The sequence below is a fragment of the Magallana gigas genome, chromosome 3 (genome assembly GCF_963853765.1).
Source record: "Magallana gigas chromosome 3, xbMagGiga1.1, whole genome shotgun sequence".
NCBI classification, from domain to species: Eukaryota; Metazoa; Mollusca; class Bivalvia; order Ostreida; family Ostreidae; genus Magallana; species Magallana gigas.
The window spans coordinates 31,522,977-31,536,950 of NC_088855.1; the positions used below are offsets into that span (position 1 = coordinate 31,522,977).

The 13,974-nt window shown below is 33.7% G+C and overlaps 1 protein-coding gene across 1 annotated transcript; it reads right to left on the reverse strand.

Annotated features, from left to right (window-relative positions):
• Window positions 1-4,930: 4,930 nt before the first annotated feature.
• Window positions 4,931-13,056, reverse strand: LOC105345311 (F-box/WD repeat-containing protein 5). Its single transcript, XM_034480671.2, has 8 exons — window positions 12,917-13,056; window positions 12,688-12,825; window positions 10,756-10,992; window positions 10,068-10,242; window positions 9,809-9,945; window positions 6,598-6,962; window positions 5,273-5,467; window positions 4,931-5,167 (listed from the first exon to the last, which is right to left on the reverse strand). The coding sequence occupies exons 2-8, from the start codon at window positions 12,784-12,786 to the stop codon at window positions 4,957-4,959; spliced, it is 1,419 nt and encodes a 472-aa protein (XP_034336562.2). The 5' UTR covers window positions 12,787-12,825; window positions 12,917-13,056; the 3' UTR covers window positions 4,931-4,956.
• Between the last annotated feature and the right edge of the window lie 918 nt (window positions 13,057-13,974).

Here is a 13,974-nt window from a genome sequence, read left to right on the forward strand (position 1 = left end):
CATAACTAAAATCTCGCATTGAAGAAACAAAATGGCTCAGTTTATTTATGCAAAATTTATCGCATCTTTATTTCAATGTATATTCTAAATAAGATACCTATATATATATATATATATATATATATATATATATATATATATATATATATATATATATATATATATATATATATATATACATGTACTCTTCACGTAATTATTCAATGTTATTTCATTGGAAGTATATATTTTGATGCTTTAACTTTCAAAGACTTCGATCCCCCAAAGCATGTCCACCACCTTATTCTCATTTTTGCTATTTCAGACAGATTTATCGAAAATGAAACGGTTTTTAATTAATATAATTTTACAAATATTACTTATCAGTTAGAGTTTAAATATAGTTTATTGACATCATCTCACACGTGTTAGCATTTACTCTGGTGTAGACATTTCGTAGTTTATTGGCAAAATGTCCTCATTTCTAAGTATACTGTAAAGGTGGTTAAGTACGCTGGTGGTTAAGTACGCGTTTTTTTGGAGTAAAACATTACGCGTGGCTATTAAATACGCGGATTTGTCATTTACCACTTACAAGTTTTGCTTTTTTGACCTTACGCGCGAGGGTATTTTAAACTTTCCCCACGCGTAATTAACCACTTTTAGAGTAGATATACGTATAAATAGTGTATATTGTTATTGAAAACATCTGTTTATATTAGGTGATCTCTTACTCAGAATTAAACAAGAGAAAAAATATAGCAGGCAATATGCTTATACAAATATCTTCTTTATGAATATAACGTTAAAATCATAGTTATATAATCTGCCACCGAAACGATTTAAGTTTTAGATGGTTATTGAAAAAACACGTCGATTAAGGACTGAACACACTGAAGGAGGCCTACTGTAGTTATGTATGACAAGCATTTAAAATTGAACAATGAATAGCAAACAGAAATGATTTTGAGTTAGATAAAATGCTTTCAAGCCGGCTTCTGTAATGCCAATGACTCTGCACATATTTCAAAAATCTAAAAATAACAACAAAAAAGGTATTATATAATAGTGCTGTTTCCCATTATCTCGCCTGCACCTGTGTGTTTAAACGGTATGTATCTGTCGCAAAACCTAGATACTGATTATACGAGGGTTGTTTGAAAAGTTCGCGGACAAAGTGATTTACGGAATGAATGAATGATTTATTGAATGCTTATTAATTGAAAATAAGTGTGAGTTCGATAATTTTTCAGTCTGACTAAAGCCAGCCCCTACTAATTCACTTCGTTGTAGGTCTGACTAAAGCCAGCCCCTACTAATTCACTTCGTTGTAGGAGTGAATTAGTAGGGGCTGGCTTTAGAAGTGAATTAGTAGGGGCTGGCTTTAGAAGTGAATTAGTAGGGGCTGGCTTTAGTCAGACTGTTAGCTCTGCAAGATTTTTAGAAGATTTTGGTATTTATATTTCAGCAGAACTACAATAACTAGTAAGAGTAATTTCCCCTTATTGTGACGTCAAAGTTCACGTCGGTCAAGTGTCGTCTGCCTCTTTGAAAACTACCCTGAAAAAAAAAACTACCTGAAATATACTGTTTTATTTACCTAAAAAGCATGTTCTTGAAAGTACACATTTATCTGTTTTTCAAAAGTTTTACTTTGATTCTGCTAGAGAACGCCATTTTTGGAATTGCATTGTGGGTCGAAATTTCCTGACGCCAAAGAATTCTGTCGGATCGATGTGTAAGAAATCCATTGTGACGTTACTCGAAAGGACGATACCTCTGTTAGTCTGATTTAAGGGAATTACGTTGTGTCAGCTGTATATTTACAATGCACGTACATAGTCTTTAATCATTTTTATCTTGTTTTCGAAAGAGTATGAAATGGGAAACCATATTTACAGGGAACTGCTGGTCCGATAAAAACAGGGCATTACTGGTCTGAGTAACTGACGCCAAAAAATCCGTTAAATCAATGTGCAACTAGTCCGAATTTTCTATTCACACACGCCTTGTCGGTAGAGCTCGCTTCCACCGTGTAGAATCCCACATAAGGGGGCTGTGATCGTGTAACACGGGGGCCGTGATTTTGAAGCGGTGAAAGTAGGTCATCGAGTATTTAAAGACTTATTATGTTTAATTAAAATCGATTTTGATGACCAAAAGTATCGCATGGAAGACACTGATTAAAATATTTTGTTTGTTCAAGCATGCGTTCTACGTTTTCTGAAAGAAAAACTGCTTGAAAACAAAGCATTTTTATGCTAAAAATGCAAAAATGGCGGGAACAGGTTGTCTTTACGATGTCATACTTCAAAATTGTGGTCAGTTAAATCAAAATGAACATAATTTAAAAAACATCACATATATATATATATATCTGTACAAAGAAAACAAAGAATTACAGTAAAATGATGATGTTCTTTTTAGGGGGCCATTTTAGGCTCATATCATATAGTCCTTAAAAATTAAATATCATTAACCTTCTGAAAATGGATCAATTTGATAATAACAGTAGCACATTTTGGCACAGTGGGGGGGGGGGGGGGGGCATAAGTTGAATTATTAGGATTGTACGTCTGTTCACTACACCTTTTTAACCAGTCTTTTGAAACCTGCATCGACCGAATTAAGACAAATCTGCTTTCTCTATACACTGTTCTGATTTAACCCAATTTTAGAATTATCAAAAACGAACACAGTGAATTAAATGTAAAGCTCTGTCTTTTAAATAACAAGTGAACAAGTGAACAAGTTAACAAATTGTAACAACATGTATATAAATGTACGTGCTACATGCAATAATAAAGTTTTCGGTCAAAGTTTTTCCTTTTGCACGTCGATAAAAACAATGATTGTTGAATTCATCGTTAAATACCTTTGTCAAAAACACGCGATCTGTCTCGCATATGCATACTGTCCATAGAGGCTACCCAGGCTTAATTATAAATGCAATCGTTCTCATTTACAATATTTTGTTCATTTTGGATCCTCGATTAAAAAAAAAAATTCAGGATCTGTGATGTTTTTATTGTTCTCGGAATATCCATTGAATTTAATTTAAGCACACTCACGAAATCTAGATTACTATCCATACATTTACGTATATGTTATACATTTACTTCCATTAAAAATGTCCAAAGGAATTTCTTTTTGGGAGTTGATTTTAATCAACTCTCCTATGCAGTTATTCTGGCAAACCGAAACAACGTTTTGACCTAAGCACAAATCATCACTGCTGACAAGACGTAGTTCTGGAAAATAATAGAAAAATTCGATGTAATGTATGCTGAAGCATTGTTTTTCAATTAAACTTATCTATACACACTTTGAAAATAGTCAGATTTTATATTATACGAACAATTTATAATTAGATATTTTTGTAGTCTCATGTGTTCCTACGCCAGAGGTTAATATAGTCTCGTTCAACCAAACGTTCGGCTGTCTCCTTAAATCTCCGACAAGCAGCTTGCTTGTCGGAGATTAATGGAGACAGCCGAGCGTCTGGTCGATATCAAAAGTGCTTGGATCCATACAATTTTTAGAATTGTTTAGATTACTAAAACATAGTTTGAAATCTATCTTTCAATATTACACAACATGATTCATATGGGTTTTCTCGAAATTCTTGTCGGAAAAGTTTAAAAATTCATGTTATAAAAAAGTGCGTAATTCAAATATAGACTAGAAACTAATTGTCATGCAAGATAAGTTGATTTTAAAATAAATGATAATCGATAAAATCAACTCCCGTCAGTACTTCAGTACTTTGATTATTAATAGCGTGCTTGCAATTCATATTTTATTTTCCAATGATTCCATTAAACAAATATTCTACTTTTGTCAATATTTCATACATAAAGCAGCAAGGGTAGTTTCTATAAGTTTTATATGTGGTTTGATTTTTATTAAATATAAATTTACATTCATCATGGTTCTTATATTGAAATGAATAAAATATAAAGATTACAAAAAATGATGAAATAAAAAAACGGGAGTAGAAATACGTTGAATAGATATAGAATTCAATACCCACATGTTCATCGCTTTTGTTGGGAAAATTTGCTTATAAGAAATATATAGTCGCAGCCCCCCTTCGCCACAAGATCACAGCCCCCTACGCCACATTGGGTTTTCGATCAAATACTCCTAAATTCACACATGTGAGTTGGTTTTCTTTTATAAATGTAGATTCTCTATTCACATGGAATGGTTTTGGACGAAAAAACTTGGAAATTATCGAAATTTTTAATAAAGGAAAGCCTACAAAACTAAACTATTGTGATCTAAAATTGGTACAACCCTGTCTATACATGTACGTTATCAGTAAATATTGTATCAAACTATTTGAAACTTGAAATTGTATATTACTGTTGTACATATGTTTACTGTCTATGTGTTGATTATTTATTAAATTAATCATATATAATTACATATATTTGAATAAAACATTTATATTACAGCATTAAAAGATTTATTTTTTGACGTCATGGTGTCAATAACTGCCTTCAGGTGAGCAGACAAATTGAATAACGCGTTTTAGCGTGTGATGATAATTTGCCTACTTACCTGGCGGCAGTTATTGAAACAACGACGTCAAAAATAAATTATTTAATGCTTATAGTTACATTCCTTTATTGATGAAATCGATTATTTTATTAAAATAATCAGTATGGATTGCGGATCACAGAGGAAGTAAAATTAGTAACAGCAAAAACTGCTGTCTTTTTTAAAATGCGGTTTTAACTGGTTATCACATAGACTGTTGAGATGAGTATGAAAATAAAATCCATGAAAATACCATAATACAATCATTTTTATTGTTGAATAATTGTAGAACGTTAACATGGAAATCAATGTTTGGGAACTGCTTATGTACATACGCATTGATTAGGTTGTTGCATTCAGACGCATTTTAAGATCACATAATTGAATGGGAAAACACAGTAAAATGTAAATATAAATAGCTTATCAAATCATCTATAGCAAGTGTCGTGTTTTATTGGCAGACATCCAAATTCTAAGTTTGCAGTCGTCTGCTACACTAACGAGAATTTCTTGATCACGTGGATGAAATGCTACAGCGCTAACTCCATTCTGTGTCGCTGGATCTTGGAGATGATGAGGTAATTTAGAGATGACGTACTTTGAGTGACGATCCCAGATAACTGCAGCATCTTGTTCTGATCCGCTGTAACAATGATGGCAACGAAATTAGATAATATTTTGCATTCCGTGATTAGTAACTAATAAAAAAAATAAAAATCATGATTTCAAAATATGTAAAGCCAAATACCTTGCTATAAAATCTGCAGATGCATCCGGGAAAAAGTACGATATGAAAGTGGAATACTCCAAAGACATGTTACCGCTGAATATTTTGGGTTTATCATCAGATTTAGCCAGATTTATAACCATCATGTCAACTTCTTTATCATACCAACTTTTGTCTCCGTCTTCACACACGCCTCTGAAGTTGTACACGATGTATCTGTAGATAAACACACAGAGAGCTCTAGATAGTTACATAAACATGTATAGTATAATAACCGAATTGAATCTGAGATGATCTTAAAATTGTCGCAGGTTAAATGTAATTGTAAGACAGGTACGTAGCATCGTTTTTTAAATTAAAGGGCGGGGGGGGGGGGGGTGTCTCATACAAAAAAAATTGACAAGCAAAAAAGAAAAGAAAATATAAACCCTACAAAAAGATATATGTGAGCCAATGCTCACTATTGATAACCCCGCCCTGATTTGAATAAATAAGTTGACGTCTGATTGGTCCAAAAATAAAACCCACATATGGCATGCTGTCGCAAAAAGTGTGTTAAAATTTCAAGCATCTGCGATAACTAGTTGCTGAGAAATCTATGACGAAAATGTGTTCGAAAATTTAGGCTTAAGTTAAACAAAGTCATAATTAACAGGAAGCTGACGTCCGATTCGTCCAAAAAAGAATCCCACCACGTGGCATACCTAAAAGAGTGTCTCAAAATTTCAAGCGTCTGCAATTAATAGTTGCTGAGAAATCTATGACGAAAATGTGTTCGAAAATTTAGGCTTAAGTTAAACAAAGTCATATTTAACAGGAAGCTGACGTTCGATTCGTCCAAAAAAAGAATCCCACCACGTGGCATACCTAAAAGAGTGTCTCAAAATTTCAAGCGTCTGCAATTAATAGTTGCGAAATCTTTGACGAATACAGGACAGACAGACAGGTGGACAGACAGAAACACAAAGGTAAAACAGTATACTGCCCTCTATTTCGGAGACGGGAATAAGTAAAAGGCCAAATTAACAAATCATTAAAATCCTAATCCGTTGGATTGGTGGGGGGGGGGGCGTTTACATATACATGTAACTTCAATTTAACCGTTAATTTATTTACCGGTATTTTCACTTCATTTTTTGACATGTTCCAAACAATGAGATTGATAATGTAATGATAAATCAATATTCTCTATGTAATTGTAACTGTATGCCCCCCTCCCCTCGATGTTACGTGCCTGCAAGACGCTCTCCAATAGAAGATAGCTCTGAGGGCTCTAAAATAAATTCTAGACGATATGTGGCTTAAAGTCTGCGAGTCAAATAAAAAAACCCCAAAAAACAATTAACCTGTGGTCTGCAGAAAGTTGAACTCCAGTGCATCCATAATTGATAAAAATCGTTTTAATTGGATCAGTAACACTAGGAATTTCTCTGTCTATATCAGCTTTGTAAAAGACTATTCTTTGAACACCGTCCCACTCCAAACTTCGTTGGAACAAGATAACCACTTTTTCATTGTCATTGGAATCTTCGGTACGTTTTGTTGTGGAATCCCGATTCCATTCCGACCAATTAATGACTTTGACGAAATGAGGTCGAAACTCGTCCCGCTCCATTTCCAGGAAAGATCTTAGATCCACGTTGTTGTCGGACAGACGGTCCAGTAGAGGGCGCTCCAATAGGAACGGGTCATCCAGATCCTCCTCATAAAACTAAAATTAAAAAAAAATCAAAGAACTGAAAGTACTGAAAAGCTGTTAGCAAGCTTGTTTTCAAGTTGTTCGGAATACATGAATTAATATTTCATTTTGGGACACTATAGAGTTCCAGTAGAAGTAAACTTTGGATATCTTAGATTTTAAACTTTTAATGTAACATAAGCTCAGAAATAATCAACATTCTAGTATAAACAAGTCAAAATCCTCACGTTCTTGGAATACGAACGTGTTTAATCGTTTATCTCTATAAAATGATATAAACAAAGAACAGATCAAACCATTAATGGTTATTTTTTACAATAATGTCTACCATGGTAGTTGTTAGGATGTGCATACTAGTATATGATTTATAAAAACAAGTGTTTGAACTCAAATTGTGTCGAGTATAGGAATATGGTACATGAGTGGCGTAGTTTTGGTGTTGGCGCAATTGATAGTGTCGACTGATTTGGACACAGTGGCCCCAAATTGGAGTCCGTTCTGTCGCTATCGCAGTAACATTGTAACCTTGGGCAAGTTACTTTACTCTGCTTGTAAGCTCCACAGGGAGTTGAGGATGCTATGGATTGTACAGGTCTCGCCAGGGGGTAATATGTAGAAGTCGTTTATAAGGCAATTTACTTTGCAAGCAAGACTGTGAGGAATTTGCTTTTTAATTTACCTTTACCAATTACTTTTTTAATTAATCAAATCATCTTTAAAATCGGTTTTACATTAAAGATAGCGGGGATCCAATCATTCCGCGAATTTAAAAAAAACCTGTTATGCTTATCAAAATCAAGTCACGTGTAAAGTAACCACCATTAATTTATTTTTAATTAATTTTTATAAAAATGTAGGAGGGTAGCGTAAGTGTCTACAACTGGCAATTTTACAGTTTGTTTAGTTAAAGTTTTTTTTTTTTTTTTTACCGTGAAATGCAGTATGTATCATCGGGTATGCATATTTTTCATCACAAAATCACCGATATATTTCCTTAATGAACCTAATTTTAATGGATATAGAACTCGAGGACGATTTCCTTTTATTACGCAATGTTCTACAATATTCCTTTTCTTGAAATGTGTTTTTTCTTTTAAAGCACTGTTCGAGTAAAATGAGTTAATTGTTAATCCTTATACCGGTGTATACCGGTGTATGCAGTTCATTGCTCTGGATCAAAACTCAGTAAAATGCTTGCTTCATTAAACAGGACAATCGCTTTACATGTATTAGTTTAATTTATCATTCTTGTTCAAAAGGTGGCACATTATATAAATAGTGCCTGTTTGGGAGGGTGACTGTTGAAATTGACACCCCGAGACAACTATTGTCAACCGACGCGAAGCGGAGGTTGACAATAGTTTTCGAGGGGTGTCAATTTCAACAGTCACCCTCCCAAACAGGCACTATTTATTTTATTATACTGAATTCTACGACGAACCGTACGCGCATGTAACAATTCGTTTTGTTATACTTTCAGGTTAAATACTGAAATCTGATTAGTTTAGACGCAGTTCATAATCCATTCTATTACCCTCAGCGTTAGCAACGTACTTAGCAACGGGTAACATTAAAAAATATACCATTTTTGAATAAGTTTTCTCGTTATGTCACAAATGAGATAATTTTATTACTATGCCCTGAAAATTGCTGAATCACACCGGAAACAGTTATATTGCCCTCCCGGAAACAGTTATATTTCACAGGAAATAGTTATATTGCCCTCCAGAAACTGTAATATCACCATCGCGTGCAAGAATTCTGCATATTAATTACGTCGGGTTCGAAATTCAACGAGCCAGTTGCTAAGCAAACGTAAACAGATCCGCGAATTTTAAACATGTCAGGCAAACGTATGCGGTTTGTTCATCTAAATTCAGATGAACTCGATAGTTTAATTGATGAAAAAAATTCGGCAAATACGACAAAAGTGATAAACTCAAGCGTGAGTGTTTTGAAAACATTTGCCTCTGCCTTGTGAATTACATGTAAATAAATATGTTGATAACCCGAGTTTGATTTGTTTAAAAATGTTATATAACATATATTACATGTCTTCTCGGGCGACAATACCAGAATATTGGTCCCTCGCTGACAGGAAAGCCCTGGAGTGTTATGTCGCCCTCTGCCTTCGGCATCGGGCGACATAACACTCCAGGGCTTCCTGTCACCTCGGGGCAAATATTCTGGTATGTCGCCCTCGAAGCCATGTAATATATGTATATTGTTACATGCGCGAAAATTATGCGCGTACGGTTCGTCGTAGAATTCACGTTATTCCTATGTAAAAGCAGCTAAGTTTTCTTTAAAATTAAGACATTCAGTATAACAAAATAAATAGTGCCTGCCTGGTAGGATAACAGTTGAAATTGACACCCCTCGAAAACCATTGTCAACCTCCGCTTCGCGTCGGTTGACAATGGTTTTCTCGGGGTGTCAATTTCAACTGTTACCCTCCCAAACAGGCACTATTTATATAGTGTTACCCGTTGCCAAGTGTGTTGCTAACGCTGAGGGTAATAGAACGGATTACCAACTGCATCTAAACCAATCAGATTTCAGTACTAGTATTTAACATGAAAGTATAATAAATCAAATTGGTCCAGCTTTCAGTACTCTCAATACTTTGATTCATTATAGGTAGGTTCCGGGTCGCGTAATAGTTTTGGTTACATGACACGAAGCGTTTAGCGTATACGCCAACAGCTTAAAAATGCGTTATATGTGATTAAAATTATGATGACAGCAAAAACATTATTATTTTTGTTTTTTTTTTTACAAAAACTCTTAATTATTTACAAAAACTGTTGATGACAGTTTTTCTATAAAAACTTTAATTTTTGTTCACATAAACTGACCGTGCAGGCAACAAGTTTGATGTTGTCGTTGGAGAAGAAATAGGCCAGAACGTCTGCATTCAGGAACGTGTCGTTGTTGAGCCAGGTGCCCCTAAAGTTCGGGAACCAGGACTGTCTTGCTGCTATCACCGCAAACTCTGATAATATACAAGAATTATGTCAAAGTTTTAATGTATCCGTCAGCAAATAATCTAAAGAAAGAGCTTTTTAATTAGAAAATAAGATCATTTCAAAGAATCATTAAACCATATTAGTTTACCCTTTTCGATGGACATCACTGCCAAAAGGCTCTGGTCGCCTGTATCCCCCTTTATCATGCAGTTCAGCAGCAGATGAGTTTCCGCTTCATTAAATTCCACATAGTTGACGTAAGAAGGCGGATCCACCACTTGTCGGGAGTGGACGAGTTCCGTGTTGGGTCCGAAGAGCCATACCTTTGTAGACCAACGTACAGGTAAACTATTTGAAATCTGGCGCTTTGTAGCCAGAGTTGTAAACAAATAGTATGCATAATCAAATTGTGTTTTCTATTAATTTCATCTTTGCAGATTCATGACGTTATAAACAGCTACGCTGTACACCTGCATACTTCATAAGGCGCGTTAGACGCTTGAGAAAGTCAGCAGACCATTTACTATACTATGAACCATAACCATAATTTTAAAAAAAATTGTACATGATAATGTACTGAAAAAATCAAATTTATAAAATAATTAACGACAATATGCCTCGGACCCCCTTTGCGAACTCAACTATCCCTCTGAACCCTTGAACAAATTTTCTGGATCCAAGTCTTTCTTTCGGGGGGGGGGGGGGGTATAATCGGTGAGTTCAATAAGTTAAGAAAATGCGTGATCTTATAAGTCAGACATTTCGAGCTATTTACCGCCAGTAAAGCATTATGAAGTTGCCTATGAATTGCGTGATAATTAAGGTGTATATCGTACTTTTACATTGCCGTCTAAACCACAAGTTGCGATATATTTCCCGCTCTTGGAGAAGCAGACGTTATAGACTTCGTCCACGTGACTCTCGCAAGTTTGGTGCAGATGTACCGGGGCATGGTATGTCAATCTCTTCAACTCTGACTTCCAACTATCGTCGTGTCGAGAAAAGCGAGACCCCAAATACCGAAAAGATAATTCTCTCCATAAACTCTCATCTTGTGCAACTCGATACCAATTCTAAAAGAAAAATAAATAATGTTTCCATTGTCGCGCACTGTGTTGAATAGTCAATTCACTCTGTAGTCTTGACTAAAACGTTACTTTTACAACATTTTATGGATGACAATTCACAAGCAATCAATTTTCCTTTTGAAATTAAGTTCTATAATGAATTGTGTCATACATTAAAATAAATACATGTACATTAAATATAATTATAATTAAAAAGATATGTCCATTGGCCGAGTGCCTTTGGCAAAAATAATGAAATCCTTATTGACATGACAATATAATCAAACGAATCTTCGGTAAATCTCTATTCATAACTCAGAGTATGGCACGCCAAATTCACAAAAATGAGCTAAACATAGTTTCACAGTCGATAAACTAGGTTTATCGACTGTTAACTATAGTTTACGGATCGTAAACTATAGTTGCCGACGTTAATCTATATTTCACATCTGTAAACTATAGTTAACGCGGTAATCTATGTTTCACATCTGTAAACTATAGTTAACAATCATTTGCGGTTGTTAAACATAGTTTATCTGATAAATAGGGTTTTAAGATCAGTAAACTACGGTTTACAAATCTAAAGCACGCCAAATTCACATAAATTAGCAAAACATAGTTTCACAGTCGATTAACTAGATTTATCGGCTGTTAACTATAGTTTACGGATCCTAAACTATAGTTACCGACGTTAATCTATATTTCACATCTGTAAACTAAAGCTTACGAATACAAATCTATGTTTTTCTGTCTGGAAATACACGTTAACAATAGATTTTGCTGATAAATATAGATTCACATCTGTAAACTATAGTTTACATTCGTAAACTATATTTTAGAGTTGATAAATATAGTTTCACGATTGTGATAAACTATATAGATAAACTATGTTTTACAATCGTTAATTATAGTTTTCGGTCATAAACTATAGTTAACTGTCATTTATACCATGCTTTACAAACGTAAAACTATGTTTATCACATTTTTGTGAATTTGGCGCCTTAATGTCTAAATAATACAATTTGCATTCGTGAACTATAGTTTTGAGTTGTTAATCATAGTTTCACAATCGTGAAACTATATTTATCAGATAAACCATGTTTAACAATCGCAAATGATTGTTTTCAGTGTTAACTATAGTTTACAGATGTGAAACATAGATTATAGCGTTAACTATAGTTTACAGACGTGAAATATAGATTAAAGTCGTTAACTATAGCTTTCGATCCGTAAACTATAGTCAACAGTCGGTAAACCTAGTTTATTGACTGTGAAACTATGTTTAGCTCATTTTTGTGAATTTGTCTGATAAATGTAGTTTTACGATTTGTGAAACTATAACTAACAACTCTCAACTATAGTTTACGATTGTAAATTATAATTAACAAATGTGAATCTATATTTATCAGCAAAATCTATTGTTAACGTTTTTTAAAGATAGATAAACTATGATTATCATTCGTAAACTATAGTTTACATTCGTGAAATATAGTTTCACAGATGTAAACTATAGTTAACGAATCGTTAACTATAGTTTAGGATCCGTAAACTATAGTTAACAGCTGATAACCTAGTTTGTCGACTGTGAAACTATGTTTAGCTCATTTTTGTGAATTTGGCGTGCCATTACATTACCGAACAAAAATGCATATCGATTTAATCAAATAAATTTAAAAGAACTTTTAAATAATAAATTGTTACCTTGCATGATTTGCTGGCGTAGTTCAACTCGTGAAAATTCAGGTAAGAAAACACTGATAAAAGAATAGGGTCCGTAAGATTTTCCCAGTCATTCTCCATCGGCAATTCAAAGAAAGATAACTCTAAAATCCTCTCCGACTGCAAAACAAAGATATAAATAGTCAACACTGTACCAACAATCGTTGAATAACTAAAGCAACATAAACGTTTGAGTGATATAAAAACTCACCACATGATTTTGTAATATGTGACAAAGTTACTGTAACACTAATACATTGTTCAGCCAAAATCGAACTTAATGTTAGACAGAATTTTTCACGTCCTTCCTGTATCCAATAATCAAACGTAAATTGTACGTGCTATTTATAGATCTGGGCACGGATCCAAAATCATATTGTTTTTTAAAGAGGTCTGGATGGTCCTGCCCATTTTTTGACTTTATCAACCTCATTAAGAAGAAGAGCTCCCTAAAAATTCATTCATAGCTAAATTTCATAGCTAAAAATATGGATTTTTGCTTCATATTAAATGATAGATCTTAGCTTAAATAATATTTATAAAAAATAAAGGCAGATCTAAGATGGTTAATTTTTTTACCACCCAGTCTCCTTAAATAGATTGGTCACAAAAATCAATATCAAATAAAATTACGTTTGCTTTTACGTTGATTAGTTGCAATAAAATGTATTCAAATATTCTTTAAAAAATACTTCCAAAATGTTATTGATTGTAAAAAGTGACCCATTTATTATACACCTCCCGTATCTTTTATTTTTTAATAATCTGCATGTCTTTTATTTAATTTACATTTCTAGTGTCTTTGTCTGTGATAACACTACGATTTGATTTTGTAATGTATTGCCCAAATACCTATTTCATTTAATAATCGTAAACAATTGCCGAAAACTATTTAACTATAAGTAATACATGTATGGGTTCATTTTTTAAATAAAATGAGTGTGATAAAAAACGGTCGGGGCGTGATGCGTGATCAAATCTATCATAAAGCCCTTCTGGCTTTATTGAATTTGATAATCCCTGCCGTATATTTGATCACCCCATAATACACAAAGAATGATTCCTTTTTCCTTCAATTAATAAAACAACCGTGTATTGCTTAAAATGCATAGAACTACCTGTAAAATGTCAATGATATGTAAACTCTTATACATGAAGAACAATTCTAAAACAATAATTAAGGAATTTTTATTGACTTAATCAACAGTGATGGTGCAAGTTCAATTCAACACAAACAATTTATCATGATTAACTGTATTTCGAAAGTGA